General features: G+C 40.9%; 1 protein-coding gene across 1 annotated transcript; it reads right to left on the reverse strand.

The window, feature by feature from the left end:
- Window positions 1-15648: 15648 nt before the first annotated feature.
- On the reverse strand, window positions 15649-25327 carry CAVIN4 (caveolae associated protein 4). Its single transcript, XM_036238758.1, has 2 exons — window positions 24520-25327; window positions 15649-18177 (listed from the first exon to the last, which is right to left on the reverse strand). Exons 1-2 carry the CDS (start codon window positions 24925-24927, stop codon window positions 17401-17403), a joined length of 1185 nt encoding a protein of 394 aa, XP_036094651.1. The 5' UTR covers window positions 24928-25327; the 3' UTR covers window positions 15649-17400.
- Window positions 25328-25396: the final 69 nt, after the last annotated feature.

Raw genomic sequence — 25396 nt, forward strand, 5'->3', positions numbered from 1 at the left:
GAAATTCCTTAAATATAAATCATATGAATAATTCTGGCTAGAGGTCACATATAGGGGACCAGAATGTTTTGAAAAAAAAAAAAACATAACATTTTTTAAAAAAATTTATATTCAATAACCTGGAGAGGATTCTGAGGTGTGATGCACGTATGTGACTTTGAGAAACTCCCATACCCAATTCCCTTCTTAGGTAGATCGGAAAATCCTATTCTACAATTACCTTAGAATATAAAAAAGGATTTCCTCCTCTACACGCAAAAAAACTTTCTGCAAAAAAAAAAAAAAAAAAAAAAAAAGAACATTGAAGAAAAGGGTGGACAGCCTAGCTGCTTTTTTCTCCACCAATAGTCACAAGCTGAGAATGTTCCTTTCTGGCATCTCCTTTCTGCACACCTTGCCAAAAGCAGACCTTCCCATCCTGTGCCACAGCAATCAACTGCCTAAACTAAAGGGATCTAACAGGGGCCGGCGAATCTCTTATTTGGGTATGCAAAAAAAACAATTAGCTTAGTTCTGATTTGCCTGGTTTCTTCTAGAACATAAAGAAACTGAAAGGAACATCCACTATCTTTACATGAAATATTTCGTCAGAAAGAGGATCTGTGGAAAATGTAGTTTATTGTTTAAAATTTACAAAACCAATTAGCGCAATTCTGACTTAGCCATGTCTGAGCATTTACAAACTCATAAATAAGCCAAACCATCCATGCCAAGACTATTTCTTGAATTGAAAGGTAAATAGCTACAGGGCCTTTGATTGGTATCATGACAAATGAAGTAATTAGTATAACAGTAACTTAATAGTTGTGCTATGGGAAAACATGCTAAGAAACTACAAGGAATTTACATCCTGTATGCCTATATTTTCCACTTTAAAAAGAACAGATATAACATTCTTAAATGTGTTATTCCTGAAATGAGTTAATGAGTTATGTGGGTACAACCTCCAAAAAATTTCATATCATTTTGCCCAGCATGTTTGGCTCTTGGAAAGACAGGTCTATCCCCCGAAGGTCAAATCACAACTTTTTATGAGAAGTCAACTGAATGCTAACCAGATATGAAGCCTTCTAAACAGTTTTTATCCCTCTAGACCAGATGTCCCCCAATTTTGTCTTAAAGGGTCAGATAGCAATTTTTTTTGGCTTTGCAGAACCTATGGTCTATGTCACAACTAAAGGTTGATAATGTGTCAACAAATGGATGTAACTATTTCAATTAAATTTATTTACACAAAGAGGCAGAGTGCCAGATTTGGCACTAGGGCCATAGCTTGCTAACCCCTCCTCTAAACCTTTCCTCTAGAACTCACAGTTAATGCAAAACAAAGTGTGAAGAGAAGGGCAATAAACACTCTCCTCCACTGCTCCCCAGCCCCATGTCCCTGAATCAGGGCTCAGAGTTCCTGTGGTTTTCTAAAGAGTATAAGAGCCAGCCCCTTAGGCAAGCCAATAAGAATCTCTCCTTTGTTCTTGCCATTTGGTATCCCAGGTTGTTCCTCAGAGTCAGTGAAGAAGCTAAGATGCAGAGGACATTTTCAAAGAAATCTTCTGTAGTGTGTGACTCAATCTCACTTCAAAGGAATTCCCTTCTGCCTCAGAGAAGGGCATTTTAATCTGAAGTACCACTTCTTTCGCAAAGAAAATGAAAAAAACAGAGTTTCTTAGCCTGCCATCTTGTGGCAAATTGGAGTCTGGAAAGGGAAATCACTGGACCAAAACAACTGGAATAAGCTAGACTGTCTCTGCTTTGTAACAGGCACTCTGTAAGCAGTGCTGAACACTGTGCTATGCAAGGAGCCAGAAGAGCAACAGTCTCTTTCTCTCAAGGAGTTTACAATCTGTAGGGGAGGAGACAGATGTCAATCCAAAACAATTACAAAAACATTATGTAAAATCTCAGCCATGAAACAATGCTCTGAGGGAGCCTTACATGGTGCTCTGACAGTGAGTCAAAGTGATTCAACCTAGGCAGGGAAGGCGAAGCAAGCATTCATGAGAATGAGATTAAACTGAGGCCTGAAGATGAGTAGGGGTTTACCAGGTGAATGCAGGAAGATGATTTCAGAAAGAGATCGGTGTCTGTAAAGACACTGCATGCAGGCGGAGGAAAACATGGAGGACTCGGGTATGGGACAAAGGCGAGATCAACAGGAGCCAGATTGTGCAGGGCCTCAGAAACCATGAAAATGTTTTTTTTTTTTTTTCTTTATCTTATAAGCAGAGTGAAGCCATAAAAAGGTTTTAAGGAGGAATGGCAAAATCAGATTTACAAGTCAAAAAGACCACACTGTGTAACGGTCAGGGTTCAATCGGGAGACAGAAACTACACAGCAATTTGGGATGTTTAATATCAAGAATTATTAACTATTTAAAAGATTGGAGTAACAGGAGATGGCTCTGTAAGAAATAGAGAACTCTAAAAATATAAGCATAGTCAATATAAAGCGCAACCACTCCCCAGGGAAAAGCTTCCCATTCACAGAGCTGAGACCCAGAGGGAACCATGTGGCTCCCTGGATGGCAGAGATGTCTCACTGGTGGACCTTCCTGAATATCCCTATTCTAGGGTACTGAGGGAAGCCATTCATTCAAAGGGAGGTAAGTCTCTGGGGTCGCTCTGCTGTGAAACCACACAAGAGAGGCATCATGAGAAGCTGCTGGGTGCCGCTGACCACAGTGCACGCACTGCGGGAGCTGTGCTCAGGAGAAGCCAGGCCCTGGAAAGCCATGCACACAGAGGAGCCTGGGCAGAGCAGTACATCTCAACTAGAAAAGTCTCTCCAGTGTCTCTCCAGTGCCCTCTGCTGACAAAGTTATCATAATGCAGCTGGCAAAGGAAGCATATTTTAAAGGACCCAGCAATGCACAGTGGACTTTAGCTGAGAGGTCATAACTTGATAACCAGTACACATTGACCTCTATGTGGAGAGCCTTCTAAGAAGATGAAGAGTGGATGCAAATAGACCAGATGGGAGGTACTTAAGTAATTCAGGAGAGAGAGGGAAAAGTAATAATCTATAAGATGCTACACAAAATACACTAGCAAGTTCTCTGTGGGCTATGGGAAAAACACCAAATTGCATGGTTTATGTCCCTGTGCTCACTGGACTTGCAGAAGAGCTGCCTCAGAAGCCATGGCTAAGAGAGCAAGGAGTATCAGCGGTCACGGATCGTAAGACCAGAGATTGGTAGCACCAGCTGTACTGAGTCAATTCTTTGTATACGAAAGGCACAGGAATGGTATTGCTCCCAAGAGACAGACTTGCCAGGCTTAACAAGCACATCCTGTGCAGTCAAGGCTGCACCTGATCTATACAAACACTATCACAGCCAGGCTTGCAGGAGCAGGCCTTTGGGTCTAAAAAGTTACTAGAGAAAAGTTAGCATAACTTGTGACAAACCATCGCCCCTATTTTCAAAAAGACTTGAATGAAATCCTTTAATTAAAATCCAGCAAACTTGGTGCTTCATACGGGCCTTCAACTTGAGACCTGCTATCTCGAGATCATCAGAGGGGTGAGGTCCAGGTGAAGGGGTTAAAGTGCCCCAGCTTGTCTATAAAAAAAGAGTCACCCTTCTATCTCCAAAACATTAACATCATGAGGTGGTAGAAGCTCAGTGCCACCTGAGAAGGCAGGGTTGAAGTAAAGTTGTCAACAGCTAAAACTTGTTACCTAAACACAAAGCCAAACACGAGTTTATAATGACTCTCTCTGGGCAGTGGGACTGAGTATGGGACAGGAGTGGAGCAGGTGACTGTTGCTTTTCAAATAAATGCTTCTATGTGGTTCGATTTTTTTTTTTTTTCAGTCAGCGAAGGTGTACAGCAGCTTTCAAGTGGATGAGAAAAAAACTGCTATAGCATTATGATCCTGGACTGAAATTTTAATTTCTCAAAGATCACAGTTGGGTCTGAAAGTGACACAAGAATTTTTTTACTATCCAAGAGTGACTAAAGACGTTTTAGGGTCCGCCTGAGATAGTCAGTAGGGAGAGAACATAGTTCCCCTCTGCGGACACCCCTTTAAATCCAGCTTTCTCAATATAATGCCATGCATAAGAAGTGAGTTGAGAAAGAACTACTTGGAGTTGAGCTCGGCTTGTTTGATGGAACCAGGAGTTGGATATGTCTAGAAGTAACTTTGGTTTCTGACATAGAATTGAACAAGCTCTTCTATGAAAGTTTTGCTTGTTTCTTGCAGATTGACTTTGATAATGCTGCAGCATCAAACCAAAACTCTTCCTGTTTGAGGCATGAATCAATATATCAAAATGAGTAGCGAAACAGACAATCCTGGTGGATTTGCAGAGAAGGACTTGGCCGAAAACATCTTGAATCCATCATCCTGACCGTAAAGAAGATATGAAAGGGTAAGAATAGAGGTGGGAAGGGGGCAGGGTGGAAGATTTCTTCAGAAAGCCTGCTAATCCTCCAACCAACAGGTGGTGGGTATGAGAGGCCTGCCTCTGACGTCAAGCTTAGTGAAGAGGACTTCTGTAGGACCACTCAGCTTACAGTCCAGGATTGCTATCTGGCTCCCACCTAGGAAATCTGAACACCAGTGGCATATTCTTGCGGCTGACTCTTCTTCTTGTGGAGCATTTTCAGAGGTTCTTCCTGTAATGCCTCTCCTCCAGCAAGCCCCTGACAACCAAAGCCCTCAACTTCTGCATCTAACAGTGCAGCTCTAGGCCCTTTTTGTTTGGGTCTCCTCACCTCTGGGAGAAGGCCCTTTTAAGGGGAGTTATTTTCCAAGTTCTTGTCCAGCCCCCTACCATAGACCCACTTGACCCAGAGAAAACTCACTAATCATTGCCCTTCTCTCATTATAACAACTTGTTCCTAAATCTAATTTGACCCAAGAGAAAAAAATCAAAACTCATTTGTCCCACCTGCAAATCTTTGATTAACAGCTTCACTGCCAGCCACAAATAACAGTTCAAGGAGAGAATATCGGTATTTTGACTGTAAAAATACAAAAATTTTAAAAAATTATTTCCAGTTTGTGTGGGTGGGGCTATAAAATATTCCATATGTACATAACCATACTTTAACAAATTCCCTATTGATAGTTAGACTGCGACCAAGTTTTTTTGCTTATTAGCACAAAGTCCTAGAAATCAAATTGCAGAGTATCAACGGATGTCTTTGGTGCCAATTCAACACCAACAGGAATCCCCAATTTGGGGTGCAGCTAAAAAGGAAACTTTATTCAGTGCAAAGAGCTCAATTTGTGATACAGCGTGGCTGTGGAAAAATTCAAGTGTTACAGCTTAATTACGAGACAGCACAGCTGCCGTGGCCCTCAAGTGAGGCCCTTCTCCAACCAGGCAGCTCTGCTCTGGTCTAGCTAGATGGCTTCGGTGTTTCAACTTGGACCAAGGAAATGCAACCTCCAGTTGAATGGAAAAGTGTGATCTCTGAACTAGAGGGGAGCCGATTAAAATAGAGAGAAGTCCCTGCCCCTGATCCCTGATTGGCCAATCCTCATGCAAATGAAACTCCAAGTCCTTACATTTTGATTGGTCCAAAAAGCACTGTCCCGAGCACAGCCGGTTGAAGATGTTAATGGTGATATAGCTGCACAGCTTTGATAGGATGGGGGAAGTCTCAGTCCTATTGATTGAAATACTATTCCAGGAACTCCTGGAATAGTATAAGGGTTGACTCAGCTGACAGGACCAGAGTGCAGGCTGGGAATTCAGTGCCTCTCCCTGAAGTGTAGCTTGCATGAGAAGCCCTTGTTTAACATCAGCTGCTAGGCTTTGTTTGTAAATTTGAGTCCAATTAGCTACAGAGCCCTTATTGATGGTATTTTCTTGGAGTCAACAGGAGTTACGTGGAACTCCAGTCAGGCACACAACTGGGATTGGAAGGGGGGTGGGGGCCATGCCAGGTAGGCCTTGGAGCCCACACACTGGAGCCAGCTCTGCCACAATCACGTCTGCAACGAGCATGCATCACCCATTCAGCTTTTCATGGCCATCTTACCTGTTCCCATATGCCTCCTCTGGGAAATAGTCTTCGCTGTTCCTCCTTCCTTTCAGAACCTGTTTCTAGATGGTTGGGGGTTCTTCCGGAAACTTCCAGCACTGGAGAGCACGCCCCGCCACAGCCACCCACCTACCCTGATGCCTGCCTGCATTCACTCCCTACCTGGGTACTGGGAGGGACTCCAAGGAAGGAGGGAGCCTATCAGAGCCTAGGCCCTGCCCCCTTCACACCACTAGCTCCGGCCAGGTAGGGTGGTATTCTACTTGAAGATTTGTTGTTATAAAAAGTACTTAAAGTTCTTGATGATTAAAGAGCATAAAGAAACTGCAGCTATTGTCACCTGCCTCCATGTCCATTCATCTTTCTTCTGGTGTCGGTAGCGGTTTGGCTCTGCCTCTCCGAGGCTCACTCCATGTGCTCAATCATCTTTCATCTCAGGATCTAACCAGTTGCCACTACTGTGGCCTTCGCTTGGTCCCTTTCTAACTCGACATTCTCTTTCACCCCATCTCCCCCATCATTTACACACTAACATCCTCCTGTTCTCTTGGCTCCTCACGGCTATATCTACCCCTCCTTGTCTCTCCTCCTACCTCATGAAAAGTATAAAAGGTTATCACAGCTGTCTCTTCTTCTTCCCTCCCAGCCCATCCTCTTCACTGGACTCTGTCTTCTTCCATCTGCTCCACTAGAACTGCTCCTAGCAAGGCCTTCGGTGGTGGTGACATTAAACCCACTGAACACTTCCCATGCTGTTCTCTACAGCACCTGACATGTCTGCCTGTATCGGCTGCAAACCCCTCTGCTGCTCCTTCTGGTAGTCACAATGCACACACTCCTGGCACCCCTGCCTCTCGGGTCACACTTCACCTGCTGTGAGTGTCTTCCTTGCCCTGCCTCCCTCCCTCTGCTGGTTCCCAGGTCACACTAGTCCTGTTTCTTTCATTCTCCACATTTTCATGGGTGAGCTCTTTCATGTCACTGTCTTGATGTACCAAGGACTCCATGCCTCTACCTCTAGCCCAGACCTTTCTTCTAAGCTTCGACTCCTGGCTATCCCACAGGAACCTCAGACTTAGCACCTCTAAAACTTATCTTTTCCAGCTTGCTTTGACTGTACATTGTCTTTCTCTTGTGTTCATCTCAATGGATGGCATCATTTGCTGTCTCAAATCAGAAATCGAGGAGCTACCTCAGCTTCCTCCTTTTCCATTATGCCCAGTTGTGGGCCAGGTTCCCTAGGAAACAGACTCAGACTTGTTTGCAGGTGGTTTATGGGGCGGGGGGCGGGGCTCTCAGGAACAGCATCTGTGAGGGATCGAGGAGGGAGGATAGGGTGGTGGAGGAAGCTGTACAGTTGTTGGATGCATTTCGAACAGTGGTCTCAGCCATTCCTATGAACAGCTCTGGACCTGGGATGGACCTTTAGAATCGTTCCACGTTGAGGCAAGGGGTGGGACACATAACCTCCAATCAACCTGGCACTGGATGTGGGCTCCTCTTAGGAGGCAGCATATCCTTGGATGATGTAGTTCTCTTTGCTGATGGCAATTCCTGTAGAGAAACTAGACTGAGAAGCATCAGCCATCAAAACTCCCAGCAACTCTAAGTGTTTTACCTATTTCTACATTTCAATTTTCAAGTAAGATCCCTCTCTCTTCAGACTACTCTATTTACTATTCAAGAAATACCTGAAGGTCTAAATGCACCAGACACTGTGACAGGGACAGAGCATAGGGTCAAACAGCCAGTTCCAGCCTTCAGAATGCTTGCAACCTAATTGAGGAGTGAATCATCATCCAAATATACACTCTGAAACTACAAATGTTTCAAAGTATATGTTTGGATGCAGAAAAATTAAAAGTGCACAATGCTATGAGATCATGTAACGAGAGAGGTTTGCCCAGTGGGGAGTAGGGTAGAGGCAGAGAAAGCTTCCCTGAAGAAATGCCATTTGAACCTGAATCTGAAAGACAAATGGGCGTTAACCAGGTGTATCGGCTTGGTTGTTGGGGTGGGTGGGGTGGGAATGGGAGAGGTGTGAACAGGCTAAGGGAACTGCCTATGCCAAGGTTCTGAAGCAGGTGTGACAAGGTACTGGAGAACCTGGAAGGCGGCCAGCAAGTCTGGGATGCAGAAACTGAGGGGAAAGAATAATAAGTGATGAGGATCAAGAGGCAGGCAAGAGCCAGATCCTGCAGAACTAAATATTTGGGTCTTTTTTCCTAAAAGTAATGCAAGCCACTAAATAGTTTTAATATTTATGCAATATAAATGATATATCTTAGTTAAGCAGAATATTCGACTACCCCTAATTAATACAGATTAAATGGATCATAGAGATATACAAAAGAGTTAAAAGATAAATTCTTTTAAGTGCTGGGGGCAAAAAAAGTGTGTGTGTGTGTATGTGTGTGTGTGTGTGTTTAAATGCAGATACTATTATTACTACATAGCCTATTTCTCTACCTCCAATTGCTACTGTGGTTCTTCCAAGCAATAATACCTAGCTATTACAGACTGCTTCTAAATGCTACTGGGCTAAGTGCTTTGCATAAATTATCTGACTTAATAAAACATCTATTTAAAAACAACTTGCCCAAGTTCTCAGTCAGTAAATGGCAGAATAAGACACAGAGCCAGATGTCCAATTATAAAGCTAATGCTCTTGACTCTACATTGAAATACCCCTACCTAGGTTTTGGGAAACACTCAACCTCACCTGAGTTTGAACATTTCCACACTGCCTTGCACTTCCTCCCACCATGCCCTTATTTACCAGATCACACTCCTTTTATAACTCAGTGCTAACCTGACTCAAGCCAGGTTTAGAACACACACACCCTTAGACACCACACAACAAACTACTGACTACCTTTGGAGGGCCACTCCTGAAGTAACATCACTTCCTCCCTGTTGATCCCACCTGGTCCTGACTTATTATCCCCTTACCAGCCCATCACTTTGATACTCCAATCTTCTGGAAGCTAAACTCACCAGTTTTAATGGATATACACTAAAGAAATGCAAACTTACCTGAATTTGAGCCAAAGCAAAACAAGGAGGCAAATCTACTCTAATATTCTAATAACATTGTTATTGTTCTGTCATCCTGTTTGTGATGTTAAAGTTCGCCCTCTATTCTTAAGAGCGGGAATGTTCCAAACTTTATGTTCATAAACAATTATGAAAGTGTCCACTAGATGTCAGCCTTGAGCCGCAGTGGGTTTCCTGGGACAAGGAGTAAGCATTAAGCAACAAACGTCTGAAGTCTGGGTGATTTCCTTTGCAATGTGAGCTAAGACAGTAACTGTAGTTAGCTTTTTGTATGAACACCTTGGTTTGATTTTTTCCAATGAATATAACTAATTAGGTCAATAAATTATATCATCTCCCTGCTCAACAAGCTCCAACGCGTCCTTCTCAATCAGAATATAAAAATCAAAGTCCTTACCACATCTTATAACACCCCACTCCTCCCGCTCTTCCATCTTCACCCACTTCAGCCTCACTGTCCCCAGATCACACTGAAACTTTTTTCCCAGAAACACCTGCATTGGTCGACTCTCATTAGATTCAGGACATTGTGCTCACCTTCCCACAGAGGCCTTCAAGACACCCTAAAATGGCATCACTACCCCACCCATAATGCCCTACCCTCTAACCCTGACTTTTTTTCATTCTTAACACTTATCACCACCTGACGTAGTATATTTACTTACTTCTTGTTAGTCTCTCTCTGGAATGTTAGCTCTCTGAGAGCAAGGACTTTGTCCTGTTGCCATTTTATTCCCAGTACCAGGCTTACAGGAGGTAAAAATAAAACCAAATTTATAAATGCCCTTAATTCAAAGATCTTCAAAGATATCATAGTTCAGAGTCATTTTCAATACTTAATACAATTTACTAAATACCTAATATAAAGAAAACGTCAAATTATGAGAGGTACAAGAGACACTACACTGTCTTATCAATGAGAAGCACAGTAAGACACTCGTCTTAACTTACAGAATCTCAGAGAGAATACATGCACAGTATAGAACGGTTTACAAAAAGAACGATGTGAATATGACACTCACGGCTGCCCACTGTAAACAGACTTTACCAAAAGAGCTATATGAATATGATACTCATGGCTGCCCATTATGAAAAACTACAAAACTGACTCAGACATTCATCTCCAGGTACTTAATTTACTACGCTACTTCCAAAAGAAGATTGTTCCATTTTTAAGCCCTCTCTGGAAGGAAGTGTTTCTGCAGAGTAGAAAGAAGCCTTTCTTTGTGGGGAACCCAAATCCCTTCCCCTACATTTGAAACCCATTTTCGCTTTCTCGTCAGTGACAACAGATACCCTTCTTCTCTGGATGCCTCAACAGGCACTATTTAAAGATTTTCCTGGCTTTGAGCTTTAATTCGTTGTTTTTTGCCTCAGAAGACCGTGATGAAGTTTCATGATTTCCATGTCCCTTCTCCCCATTTGTACACCTCATGCCCTTAGGGGAGAAAAATGTAATCATCATATCCATTCTGCACAAAATTGTAAGAGAAAGTTAAGAAAAATAATCTACTTTATGCATATGGCCTGGTTTTCATCAAACCTAAGAGGACATTACAGGCTCCTTTGGATCCCAACCAATTATTTAGCCTCTTTCCAGCCTTGCTCCCTTCATAGATGCTGTCATTCTGGAGAGGAGGGGAAAAGAGAAGAGAAGAGAAGAGAGAGACAGAGACAGAGAGAGACAGAGAGACAGAGAGACAGAGACAGAGAGAGAGATTTAAGATTATCATTGGAGGGTGATAACGTTTTAAGAATTTGGGAGAATAAATAGTAAATCTTGGGTGATTTTACTCTCCAACATAGGTTTTCCTATAATGCCAATGATCTCTTTTTATGTAAGAAAGATGCATGAATTTCAAGTACAGAATATTTTGTGCACCTTCCTCATAGATCTATATCCTGTGGTTTGTTTGAAAATTTTCTCTCCTGTTTCTTTGCAGTTAACGAGCATATGCATGTTTCCCACTAAAATATTCTGCATTACTTTGAACTAGAGCCAAGTACATCCCATGCATAATCCTGTTAATTTCTTTCTTCTCCTTATGGAAACATTCCAAATAAACACGGGCACTTGAAAGATGCTAATACAATTAAAGTGACAAACTCATTTCAATGGATGTTATTTTACCCTAAAGCAACATATCTAAGTAGCCAGTTTGAGGATTTAAAGCTTATTCAGATAAAAGGCCTTAATGAGACTCTGATATCAAAGTTATGAATATCAGCCCATGAGATTATCAGGGTAACTTGGCTGCTTTACAAGATTATGCTATGGGCAAACTTCAGCCAGGAGTAAATACCTCACTGAATCACAGCAAGAAACTGAACCCAACCCTCCAGATTATAATGTAGTTCTAAATTTAAGCTTAGAACAATATAGAATGTTTCTCTTATCTTAAAGTGAAATTGTATCAGGGAAGTCTGGAAAACAGTGTCTGATAGAGAATTCTCACCCTTTCAAAGGTAAGGATAGTAACAGAGTGATCAGGAGAAAACTCTTGAAATGTGAACCCAAGAAAAAATGTTGAGAATTATAGCTTAATTTAGAAGTTAGCCAACTTCCTTATCAATTCCTATCTTCAAACTGCCTGAACTGTCTCATAAAAACCCACGATTTCACTTAACTGAACTTCATCTAATATGTTTCTCCCGCTCTCTCAGGTGGGGTGTGATATGTAATATCCAAATTGCCCACCCCTGACCTGGTGTTCACTGAAGATTAGCACAAATCAAGGTATTCAAACCAGGCCACAGAGGAGCAGCAGCTGTCTTCACTGGGCTACATTTAACTGTCCCTTTAAGGTCATAACAACATGAACCAGGCTATGGCTTCAAATTAGACCCTCCATTCTGGTGTGGTGGGTTTTCTGGCTCATGGCCTCTCTGCCTCCCTTCTCTTGCTACCTGTCTACCTATCTAGGTTACTCAGAGGAGAGGCCTCCATTCTCACCGTTCGTCCTGATGAGTATATGGGACAGGCCAGTGGGCTTCACGGCTAGCTGAGAAAATGGATTCTGCTTCTGCTCCACAAACCTCACTCTCCCTACAGCCACGTCAGAGCATGCAGGTCCCCAGGGGGAGACAAGAGGATCTGTCTCCTACCTTAAGTCTAAGCCACATTCTCCAAGAGAATTTACCAGAGGAATTTATTGGGCATTTGCCTAACCAGTAATAAAGATGACTTCAGTCTTCATTTTGCTGGTGACCCTTATGTGAACTCTTCTATCAAGAACCTTGGAGAAGAATGGGTTTCATCAAATCCTACTTTGGACCCCTAACTCATTTGTGATGCCATGCCTCAGATCTAACACAACAGACACCAAGAGATGAGATTTGAAACCAAAGTGCCCTGAGGAGATGGAGGCTCCTGCTGTAACCATGGCAGCTGACGTGAGTCACTACATGAACATGGGAAATTGGCCTCAGACAATGTACCAGGTTACAGCAGCTTTTACTGTAGTGTCAGCTGCAAAATCAAGCACAGCTTTGGCAGGAATCCTCAGGTGCCAAACAACAGCTGAGCTTAGAGAGGGTAAAATCCATTCTAAGAATCAGGAATAGCTCTTCTTCGGAGCACGCGATGAGCAAGCAGATATCTGGCCTTGAGCAAAGCCAGAGATGGGAAAGAAGTTGTTACAAAGGCCTTAGACCTGAAAGCTAATTCTGCTTCTAAATCCTGGCAGAGAAGGCAAGGCACTTGCTAGAGCCCAGAATGAATCAGTCCAAGTCAGGCTTTCCTTCGGGCACAGGTGAGAGCCACGATGGCTAGACGAGCAGGCCCCTAGTGTGGGAGCGTCTGGAGGCTCCTCTTTTGTCTCTCAGATTATGGTGAGGGACTGAGCAACCAAGGCCGTTGAGAGCATAAAGTAAAAGGAGCACTGGGAGAGTGGTATTCTAGAATCCCCAGACAGAATATTGTATTTCCTATCTCAGTAAATGACATAGCCATTTGCCCAAGTCAGAAATTGTCTATCATTTGCTTCCCATCACAATCCACATCCAAGTTTACCCTGTCGAGGGCTCTGTTAACACTTCAGGTCAGGTACTGATCTCTTACCTGGAAATGCAAGAGCCCAAAGAACCGGTCTCTCTGCCTCTGGTGTGTTAAACGGAGCGACCATTCCAAAAAAAAAAAAAGTAAATCTTAGCACTCCTTGGCTTAAAACCCCTTGATGACTGTTGCCTTTGATGTAAAACTCAAAACACCTTCACAGAACCTTTCTAGCTACATCTTGCCTTGAATTCTATGTTATTAGGCTGACTCCTGATTGGTCTTCATATGCCAACTTTAGCATCACTTGCTCTAGTTATCCCTGACGACCCTTCCCCAGCTTATTAGATGCTCTTCCTCTATGCACACACCATCCTTTCTTAAATCTGAAGTTCAACATATTGCACAAAGATGCTGAGTTACATATCTATCTCCTCCACCAGTGGAAAAGCTCCTTAAGTGTTAAGGACCATGTCCTCCTCCGGATTCATGGTATCTAACGATAGCTCTCCAAGTGCTGGTGACCCGAATATGAATACGGTTCCTGACCTTGAGAAGCAAAGTCTAGTAGAGAAGACAGTTACACAAACTAGAATACGAGGCAAGTGCTACGACAGATGCAATGATCAAAATCCTACATAACCATCTTCTATCTCTACAGTTCCATCATCTTATACACAGCACTCGTCACGACTGCAAGCCCGAGACGGGTTGGGAGGGGGCAAAGGGTCAGGGAGAGGGGTGAAAAAGACAGTGTTCTATTCATCTTTGAATCTTCAGTGCCTCACATAGAATCTGGCAGATAAAGGTGCTGCTATATACATTGAATATATGAAGTAATTAATCATGCCCCTTCCTAGAGGGTGGGAGGTGACCAAAGAAAGTGAAAATGAGAAATATGACATTATCACTGAACTTGCAAGTCGACTCCCAGAATAAAAGAAACAAATGGCATGAGCAAAGGCATCAAGTAGCAGGACAGTCTGGCAAGGGCCCTTGATGAGCACAGCTGATTTTAGGAAGACGCGCAGAGTACATTCAAAGCCTGAAGATATCTGCTACTCCATTCTATCCTCTCGAGGATCCGTGGAAGTCCTAAGAGACTCACAGTGAAGGGATAGTTATCCTAGATCGCCTATCCACTTACAAAACACACTGAGGGATTCTGACCTGGTAAGGACAGCTATAAATCCTCAGAAGCGGTCACAAGAACAACGCACATAACTCAGAAATGGTCACGAGAACACCACAAAATTCAGCACTGAGGTTCTCTCATTTTTCATTCACTACAAACCAAGTACTAGCATGCCCCAAATTCAAACAGAATTGAGGATGAGACCACAGTGATCATTCTCCTAATCTTGGCTCAAATATGCCAGAGTAATTTATTTTGGGATCATAATCTAATTTTTTAGCAGGTTTCAATAAAAGCAGCTATAGAAAACATGCCCAATTACTTTATGTAATGGAATTAAATGTACAGTTAACAATGATTCTGTGGAATATTTTATATGACATGACCCATGCTTTCCGGCCGACAGACTCAGTGACCCTCAAGCCTTGTTCTAAAGCAAAACCTTAAATGTGCCTGAAGACAAAGAATAAAGTCGAAATGAAAATACCGTATTTCGGTTTGTGTTTTTAACTGATGAAAACTTGTTCAAGGGAGTGCACATACCACAGCCTCAGCAAGCTGAATTTCCATGCACTTCTTATCACTGCTTCACACTTGGCCTTGTTTCTCTAACCTACGAGCCAGAACCAGGTCACCATGAACTCCCAGAGGAAAGCTCTGGGTCTTCATGTGCAGGACACAGAACTGCACTTCCCCACTCCGCTCTGTCCACTCGGTAGAAGAGCTCAGCTTGCGAGTGGGCTCCAAGCCCTCGCTGTCTAAGGATGTCACCTTGTTCTGCCTCATACAAAGAAGAGAGGATAAATCCTGCCAATGGTTTTATTTGAATAAATTGTTTAAAATCTAACACATACTCATTTCAAAAGCAGAGAAGAGTAAAATAAGCGGAAAATCTGTTCTGTGTCTGAAACTTTAAAAATAAGCAATATTGTTTAGAATATTTCTTGCATTAAGTGGAGATGTGATTTTGCAACCCACTATATTAACATCAAGAAAATGGGGAAAAAGAGAAAAAATATGAATCCAGAACTAAGAAATGGCCTAAATATGAGGAAAAATGTCAAGAGATAGATAAAAATGATGCGAAGGGAAAAATCCTAGTTCGAGAGAGCAGGACAAGGTCACAATGAATCTTTGGGGGCATGACATTGTTTTAGAGTTTCTGGGTTTGCACAAAGTCTACCATGAAGGGATGACTGGGTTATAACTCTTTTCTTATCAAAACTCAAATATTTCTATATCAGAAATGTTCCATAACACATCAAGTCCCATTATATAATGAACCAGGAAGCAAAAAGACATTACAAAAATACCTTGATAGGAATATTTGCAGAAAAATATTTCAGCCCAATTGATATTTACTCTGCACAGGGCTAGAAATGGAGAAAAAGCTTATAACGTCTTCTCATTCTTCTCAACCCGGAAACATATCTATTATTAAAAGGGTAACTATATCAAATTCATACCATGCTATTTGTATTCTTTATTAGTAACAACGTTTACAAACAGGACACTGACATCAAACTTTGTAATAATGTTTTTAAATGTAAATTTATTATGGCTTTAAGGAACTATGAAATTAGGCATCCAAGCTTTTTTTAAACGATGAGTTTAATTATTCATTTCAAAGTACTGTTCAATGTTGTATACACTTTCATTTTCAATATAAAAAAAATGAGAACAATTTGTGATTTTATGTATTCATACAGTGAATAAGAAATGATGGCGAATCAAACTCCCAACCCAAATATCTGGGTAATCGAATCAAATATTTTAAAATTGATTTGTTGTGTGTCTGTCTCTGTGTGTGTCTGTCTGCGCATACCTTTATTATAATTAACGACTACGTGAGCATCTAAAACTGATCTGAGCTCTTATTGTTGCCCAAACCCTTCAAATTTAACAATTTTATCATTTCTTCCCTATTACAAAACCTTCTGATTTAAACATTACCAGAAGTGCTGAACCAGTATGACTGTTTCTCTCTTTCTTCAGTAATAATATCTACTTCTGGATTAGCTAGATCTAAAGCTAAGAGTGGAATCTGGCTTCCTCCCAAAGAAGCTACGATGAACTCCTATGAACACTATTTTGTACAGTTGCACCCTGAGGAGTTCATTCTGTAAAACAGAAATATCCGAGGTTATTCCCAAACCCACTCCACTAGGGCTGACTTTAGAAAGGCCTCTTGAAGATATAGTCACAGTTTAATGCTTCACAGCAGTACATTTTGAATTTAGATAGGTCTAAATCCAAAGAAAATTAGAAAAAAATTTTCCAGGAAGCCTTTTAACATTAAACCCAACTTAAAGCTAAGGTGTGCGGTTTTAGTCTTTGACAAAAAAAAGATGTCTCCCAAACATGTATTTTTTTATTCCTGATTCTGTGAAAAGGCTTCTGAAGACTAACTTTCATTTCCATCCAACCAAGGCTCTTACCACTTGGTGCTCGGGGCTGTGTAATTATTTTGATTTTAGTGTTAAAGACTGAGTGGGGCGTGTTTTCTCTGGATGCGTTTTACGTTCTTCCAGAACATACAGCGCTTCCTTCAACCCTCCACGAGAGTCTCGAGATGGGCTGCACAGGCAAACCCTCTCCATTTTGCTGAAGAGCTTCTTGGCCAACCACTTGCCAAGTTGGCTGGTTCTAAGTAAAGCTGTTGATACCAGAACCAAATGCTCAAGTCCAGGACTTCCATATTTTTTATGCAAAAGCATCAAAAAGGTGTGTGGTTCCTCATTTACTAATGAACCTGTTGATTTTGAACATATGAATGAAATAATCCACACATGAGTTTTTAACCCTGGAGGTCAGCCACATTAATCTGTACCGAAATTGAGAGATCACTTGCAAACAATGACCACAAAAATTGGCCCTCCACTTGTTTTAGACGACTAAGCACCTAATCGGCCCTCATGGGCAACTGTTTTTCTGGTGGGTGAAAGAAAGGAACTTAAAAACCCACAGCTGTCATAAGAGTGACGTGAGAGAAAGTCGCTAGAATCGTATAAGTCTGGGGGAGGAAAAAAGAATTCCCAAGGAAATTACTAGGAGATGTAGGTAATATTTGTATAACTGTTTAGATTTTAAACTAAGAAATGAAATGGTCATACCATTTATTATTCCTATACGGCATAAAAATGTAAATGTACTATACTATTTAAAGTGGAATTGTGTAATTAAAGAAGTTTACACTTAAAATATACTTCATTTCTCTTTAGGATGACTGCTTTAAATCTAGCAAAAGAGATTCGTCATCATCTACTTTCACGTGGGGTTTAAAAGTAACTTTTAAAGGCTCAGGGGTTGAGCTCTCCCCTCCTTCTTGGGGAGGATACGCTGCCCTGGCCTCCTTGGGGTCTGTCTCACTGAGTTCCTCAGTGTAGAGCTCACTGACAGGACCCAGAGACTGGCTCCTGGCAATGACGTCCACGCCCATCTCCCTGACCTCTTCGGGACCTTCAGTCACAGTTCCATCTTTAGCTTTCCGAAGGCCAGGCATCTTAAAAGTTTCCCTTGAGGGAGCAGCATTAGAGATAGATTTCTTAAATCTCTCCCCCGACTGTTTGAGCCTCTCCCCTGACTGTTTGAGCCTCTCCCCCGACTGTTTGAGCCTCTCTCCCCCCGACTGCCTCAACCTCTCTCCTGACTGCCGCAACCTCTCTCCTGACTGCTTCAACCTCTCTCCTGACTGCCTTAGCCTTTCTCTCCTCTCCGGGGTCACTATTCTAGTTCTAATTCTGTTGACTTTCTTGTCAAAATTCTGCCGTGTCTTCTGCATGTTTTCTTTGGAAAATGCCTTTTTGATATTATCAATGCGCTCCTTGCCTGACTTTCTAAGCCTGGAAGATCTGCTTTCTTCAACGTAATATTCTTCATCCGAAGACAGCTCTATTGGGGGATCAAAGATCTCCTCCTCCTCCTCCTCCTCTTGATTCTCAGTTAAGTTTTTGTCTTTAACAACAGACAGGGATGTCGGACACCGAATCTCCTCCTGAAGGAGAGAAAAAGAAAGCATGGTAGAGATCAGTTCTTTTACCTTCTGCCACAGCTTTTAAATCTCCTCCACAGGCTGTTTATCCTCTGTCCTCTCCTAAATGTTAGTATTTCATTGTGTTTCTCTCTCCTTGGCCCTTTTTTCTTCTTCATCTCCCAAGCTCATCCCCTCAGCAAACTTATCCACTCCTCCGCCTTCGGATCCAACTGTTAGCAAACTTACAAATATTTTTTCTTCACCTCTGTTCTTCTCCTAAGATAAAAACACATTTTTAAATAATGCACAGACTGCTCCATTCAGATATAACACATCTCAAACTTACCATGTCCAAACCTCAAGGTGCATCATTATTCTCTTCACGGCGACTCCTTTTCCTCGACCTCTCGACACCAATACCCAGCTGCCACCTAGCTAGAAACCCCAGAACCATCATCCCAGAGATTTCATCTCCTCCTCAGCCCATATCCAACTGCTTACTGAGTACTGTCTATAATACTGCTTAATATTCCTCTGTTCCCTCTTCCTTCCTCCTGCCCTCTACCAATGTCTTAATTCAGGCCCTTTTCACCTGGGGCCTGAAATCGTGCAATCCCTCTACCTCCAAAACACCATGTAAGCATTTCCTGAGGAACACTTCTAAAGCACAGTTCTGATCACTTCCTTTCTCTACTTTAAAACTTTGGGGGAGCTCATCAATACTCAAAAGGATTGCATTCGAATTCTTCGGTATGATTAGAAGGCTCTTCAGTGTGAGCTAAACCACTTTCCCGCTCCTCCAGTCCAGCAAAACACGGCTGCTCTCAAGGCCTCAGACATACAACAAAAACACTGTATACACGGTTCTTGCTACTGTAAGTGTCCCTTCGCCTCTTTTCAGCTTTGTAAAGAAAAAAATATCTTTCTTCAAGAATGGATTCAATGTCCCCAACTTCCCCCAAGAGGCCAATTCTGTCTCCAATTTACACCAAAATGTCATGTGCATACCTCTATTTATAGCATTTATCACAGTTTGAATTGAATTGGAACTCAACTTATTTATAAATGTCTCTCTGAGGCTTTCACTCAATGGTAAATTCCATAAAAGCAGAGATGTGTCGTATTTATGTTTTATGCCCAGCATGACTGTTGGATCAAGTAAAGAGGCTTAAGCCTTCATCCAGCAAATAGTTACTAAGCACCTGCCATGGCACCAGTCAATGTTCTAGGAACTGAGACCCTCCTCTGGAAAAAAAAAAAAAAAAAACCCAAAGGAAAAAGAGCTTTTAGTCTTGGAGAAATAAATATCAATGAGTTAAAAATAAAGCATGTTGGATGATGCTAAGTGTTAAGGTAGAAAAAATAAATAAAAAAGCAAGGGAAAGGGATATATAGTGAGTGACTGGGGAGGATTCTCAGAAAGGCCTCACTAAAAAGGTGACATCCTAGCCCAGACCTGAAGGTAATGCATGTATCTGGGAAGGAGGGAGAAACAGCGAGGAAGGCAGTGTGGCTGAAGCAGTGATCGAGGGGCAAGAGGAGGAGGAGAGGGGACAAGAGAGGTGGCAGGAGGGCCAGACCATGTAAGGGCTCTATCCAGTATCAAAGACGATGGCTCTTATTTTGAGTGGGAGAGGAAGCCTTTAAAAGAGTTTTGAGGAGAGTAGTGACATGACTTGACCTGTGTTGTAAAAGGCCCACTCTCCTGAAAAGAGGCAAGATAAGAAGCAAGGAGAACAGGTGGAGACCACTGAGATTAGTCAGATGAGAGATGGATCAGGGCGTTGGCAGAAGTGGTGGTGAGAAGTGGTCTGGTTCTCCATCCACTCTGAAGGGAGGAGCCAGCAGGATTTGCTGCTAGATTTGGATGTGGAGTGTTAGAGAGTGTCAGGGATAATTCTCAAGCACATGGCCTAAGCAAGTGAAGGGCAGATTTGCCATTAAATGAGAAAGAAAGCAGGAGGAAGAGACTGGAGGGTGAGCATGGGATCTGAACATGATGACTGTGAGATGCCCAAGGACATCCAGCAGAGATGTCAAGTATGTAGCTGAGTATGTAAGTCTGGAATTCAGAAGGGAGGCTATACCAGAAGGGAAAACTTAGGAGTCATTAGCATAAAGATGAAATTAGAAATCATGAGACTAAGATGAAAGACACCTCCAAAATATTGGGTGAATAGGTCTATACTTTGCTATTCAAAATTCTTGTATATTTTCAAGCAATGCCTCCGATGAGAGCCTAATATCCAAAATATATAAAGAACTCACACAACTCAATCACAACAAAAAAACAAAGGATCCAATCAAAAAATGGACAGAGGATCTGAATAAAATTCTTGACACCAAGGTGTGTTTCAGAATTCAGAATATTTCAGATTTGGAGAAAATGTGATATATAACATTCTCAGTAAGATCTTGGGGACAAATATTTTTATAGCAGGAAATATGAATATTAAATCTAAGGGAGAATTAAAGACTGTAAACAGCCTTATGCTATTTTGGGTCAGATTTTGCCACCAAATGAGTTCAGGTCAAGCTAGGTCTTGCTGCCAAATAAGATACGAATTATTTTTTACTTTAAGAAATGTTTGTATTTTGGTGTTATAAATATATTTTGGACTTGTAGATAAGAAGAAAGATGAGAAAGAATCAAAAGGAGAAATATCAGCCAGTGAGGTTGGAGGAAATCTGAGAGAGAGAAGCACCTCCCAGAAGCCAAAAAGAAAACAAGTTTCAAGAAGAGAGAAAGGACCAACTGTCAAGTGTGTCAAAAGGATAAGGATAAGAACTGAACTTGGGAACATGGCAGATACTTGTCACTTTGAGAACCAGCACAGAAACATAGCTGCTAAAGGAACCCAAATCACTATTTAGTGATTATTTCTAAAACTAAACATTTAAAGATCATGAGACTTTTAACTAAGCCCATGAGTTGAAATTTCTAAAAGAAACTGTGCTCCTACTTAAGATCCAGATTAAATGTGTTAGAAAAAAAAAAATGAGCAAGGATGTAAGAAATACACTTACATGTATTTTGAAACCTATCAGCATAATAGTCAAGAAGGTACCCTTGGAACCTTATTTCTTTGGATATATATTTAAAATTAAATTCTTTGGCTACAGGATTGGAGAGTTTAGGACCTTTAAAAAGAAAAAAAAAACAAAAACAAAAAAAGGAGGGTGGGTGTCTCATAGCTCTCTGATGAATCAGAAGCAGCAAAATTATTCCTCTCCTTTCCTGACACCTGCTGCAGGGCATAGCTTCAACAACGCCAAGTGGGCTGGTATGGCCCACGAAGGTATAATTAGAAAAAGAAAGAGCCATAGAATAATTACTGCTTGGTAGAAGGGAAACACCTCAGGATCCTTCTGCGAGATCAGATAGAGCTTAACTCAGAAATCACATACACTTTTTCAATTGCACAACAACATATACAAAAGCAGTCTTAAAAACAAAACAAAAGAGGCAGAGTCAGAGAAAGTACTTGTTATGTGGATCTATTTGTTGCAACCCTTGTGAGTCAGAGATGCCATGAGTCAATGATGAACATACTGTAATAATAATTGAAGAATACAAGGTTGAATCATAGTTGATTTCCAAGTATAATTATTATATGTAAAATGATGATTTTCATAACAAAATGAGTACTTTTGGTCAGGTAAAGAGGCTGTGATTGAACATCATAGTAATATAGTTAGAGGAATTTGGAATATATAGATGTCTGGAACTTATTATTAGGGAATGGCCAAATATCTCTTTTGGCAACCATGGTCATGTAGTTAGTAAGCTAAATTGTTAGAAGATAAGGCAAGACTCTGGGCTTGCACGATGAGAAGGTAATCAAGGTGAAAAAGTATGTTCAAAGAGAATTGATAACTGTATGAGAAAAAGTAAATAGTTTTTTAAATGCTGATGTCCAGGAGTAGGTGAGAGCTCAGCTTTACACAACTTTGGGAGATAAAATGCCAAGAAAGAATGCCACCAAAAGATACACCCAGGGATATCTTTTTGAGGAAAGACCCAAATGGAAATGAACATACACTACAGCTGAATTAGTCAGCTTCAAGTTAATTTTAGTTAAAAGGGGCATTCTCAATATAACTACTTATACATATTAACTATGAGAATGAATTATAAGAATTAACTTTAAGAATAACCATGTGAATACTGTATGGTGTTCTAACATCTCATGAATCATCAAATCCGAGTTCTATACCCATTGTAATTTCCTTTATCTTTGCTCTACAAGCTCTCCCAGTTATCACAGACAGCAAGTGCTTATTGATGAACTGGACTTTCTCTGAACAACTTAATTTTACAGAATGCTCAAAACATTCTATCTTACAAAAAAAGAGATCGGACCTAAACTAGTACCTTTCAGTTGCCTTTTTATACTATCCTCTACTGGATCAAGTAATTATGGGAGCTCAAAGAAATGAGAGAAATAGCAAGTTTCTGGGAATTAAAGGGTGAATATAGAAACATTTTAACTTTACAAACGAGAATTATGTCAATAGACAAACAAGAGTCAATTCGAACTTTTTAGAAACCTCTTTGCTCTAGCCTCTCTAAATCTTGATGGGAACCTGGTCCAATCCTGGCAAAAAGATTCTCAGGAAAAATGCTGGATACCAAGACTGTTTGCTAGTATGTCTCATGCAAGTTCAGGGTGACATATGTCCATTACTGTTAAGGCCCTTGGAGAGTGAATCAAAGAATAGATACTGCATTCTCCAATAACAAATCTAGATCCCCGGGACACAAACTAACACTGGACTGGCCTCTAGAGTAATATGACTGATTTCTTTCAGATTTTTAAGTCTATAGTAGGGCTTCCAGGGACCTGGAAGGAAATGGACTTCAAATGGCATAGTCCAACCTATTTACCTTTGAAATAAGCAATACTGCTCTCTCCCCCCTATTCTTCTTCCTAAATAACTCATAGCCTCTTTAAAAAAAAAAAAAAAATCTAGTCCAAAATACCACTCACTATCAGTCGACAGAGGGCTATGGAAAATTGACTAATGTGTAAAGAATTGCTGTGGGGAGTTATCGCCCACATCCTTAGTGTCTTACAAATATCTGCCTACAGAATCCAGCTGTGTTCCTATTGCATTTTGTATTTATTCTTCTAGGTTTATTTCCTATGCATATGGATCGCAACCCATTTTAAAAATACAGTGTGATAACACTGTATATGTACACCAACGAACATCCCTGAATACATTACCAATTTTATATTTAGAACAAATTCTTTGACATGAAATTTTTGGTCCAAAAGGTTTGTGAAGTTTTAAGGTTCTTAATACACACTCACAAAACTGCCCTCCAGAAATGTTGTACCAATTAATACTCCTATCAGCAGAACACTGAAGTGCTCTGTTTTCTCACCCTTAACCTTTGAGTATATATTTAAGTAATTGCAAACATTTAAAGAAGTGAAAGTGAAATTCTGCTCATTTATTTTGTCTTTTGTGAACTGTCTGATCATGACTTTCTCATTTTTCTACCATGACAGGAGAGTTTAACTTTTTCCTTTTGATTCATAAGAGTTTTAAAATATATTATAGATACTATGCACTTCCCATGAATATGCTCCTATTTCAAAAAATATGCGTGTCAATGGTACAGTAATATAGGAACTTAGCTCAATATACAATACTATACAAAAACCGTTAAATCAGCTAAGTAAAATGACTTTGTAATCAAAACAAGGAATCACTTATGTGTCTCCTATGTTTGTATAACTATAATAAGAAAAATAACAATTGCCTGATTCACTATGAAACAGTTTATTATTGTGACTCATATCTAAAAATCCCAACACGTAGATTGTGAAAAGCTTATGTATTACTGTTCAGGGCTTTCCTGACTCTCTATAATAATAATAAAAACACATACACTCTGGAGCTACTCGTCCTTAGTTTCCTTCTTTATACAGTTCAAAGGTGTTTTAAACTAGAGGCTTCTCAGGTCTCTTCTAGTTCCAACATTCCAAAGTCTCTGATAGGGCATCATGCTAATATGGCTAATATGCTGAAAGAACCTTACCAATATTAAGTTTCAAAGGCAAGAAATAGCTTCGGCCATGACCCACAAGAGTTCATATTACACAAAATGGTTCAGAGGTTCAAAATGCTGATGATAGTATGTTAGTCAACATAGAAATGGATTTATACTGAGGTCTCTGTTGATACAGAATTCCACTACATGAATACATACATATACATATATACACATATACATATATACATATACATAGTTTAAGATCCAACATTGGAAACCTTGGATAGGACTTTTTGGCAATTAAAAAAGCTGAGGGACTGCAGGAGCAATTAGGGTAAACTCAAATGCAGGCTTACCTGGAAGATCACCACACGGAATTTGTTCTTCTTCATTATCTCCTCTTGCTTCGTTTCAACTTTTTGAACGTGAACTTGCTGCTTCTCCACCCGGGCCTTCACATCTTTGATGTGAGCGCTGACTTTTCGGGTTTTTTCAAACAACTTGTTAATGACATAGCCTGTATTGCTGTGTGACTGTGAAAACTTCAACAGGTCGATCTGGACAGATTTGATGGCATTTTCCATTCCCCTGTGTCTCTCCTCTATTCTCTTCTGGCTTGCCTGCACGCTGTCCACAATGGCGGCAACTTTGTCCAGCACAGTCACGATGGTAAGGGCAGCGTCTTGGTCTTCATCGTCTGTTACACTCGACAGGCGATTCTGGTGGATCTTATCAGCACTTGAAGCAGACCCGTTATGTTCCATTTTATTTATTTCTCAGTGAAAGGTGGCCTACCACGATCAATGCTGGCACTTGGAGCAAAAAGTTAGCTTAAACAGGTGACAGGGTTGTTTAAAGAGCTGGAAGCCCCACCCCTGGAGACTGGTCAAGTATTTATAACTACAAATACCCATACGTGACTGTTCTGCAACATGAACCCTTGCAAAGCACTGGGGACTGTTCCAAACATGCTTACTGACTGACTAAGGGACTCAAATAAGACTGCGTGGATGGAAGAGGAAAGCTTTTTTCAAAAAAGTTCACTAAAGCCACCATGTTACTAACATTAAGCATAGAAGCCAAATGACCAAAACTGTGAACTCCAAATGTTGGGTGAAGTTTCTGTCTTTAGATAATTTCCAGCAGTATTTGTAAAAGCAAAGGGGAATTTTGAACTAAAATCTGCTTTTTCTATTAATTTCATATACTAAATGCGCTGACATATCAATATCA

The sequence above is a fragment of the Rousettus aegyptiacus genome, unplaced genomic scaffold, assembly GCF_014176215.1.
Source record: "Rousettus aegyptiacus isolate mRouAeg1 unplaced genomic scaffold, mRouAeg1.p scaffold_m13_p_3, whole genome shotgun sequence".
Lineage (NCBI taxonomy): Eukaryota > Metazoa > Chordata > Mammalia > Chiroptera > Pteropodidae > Rousettus > Rousettus aegyptiacus.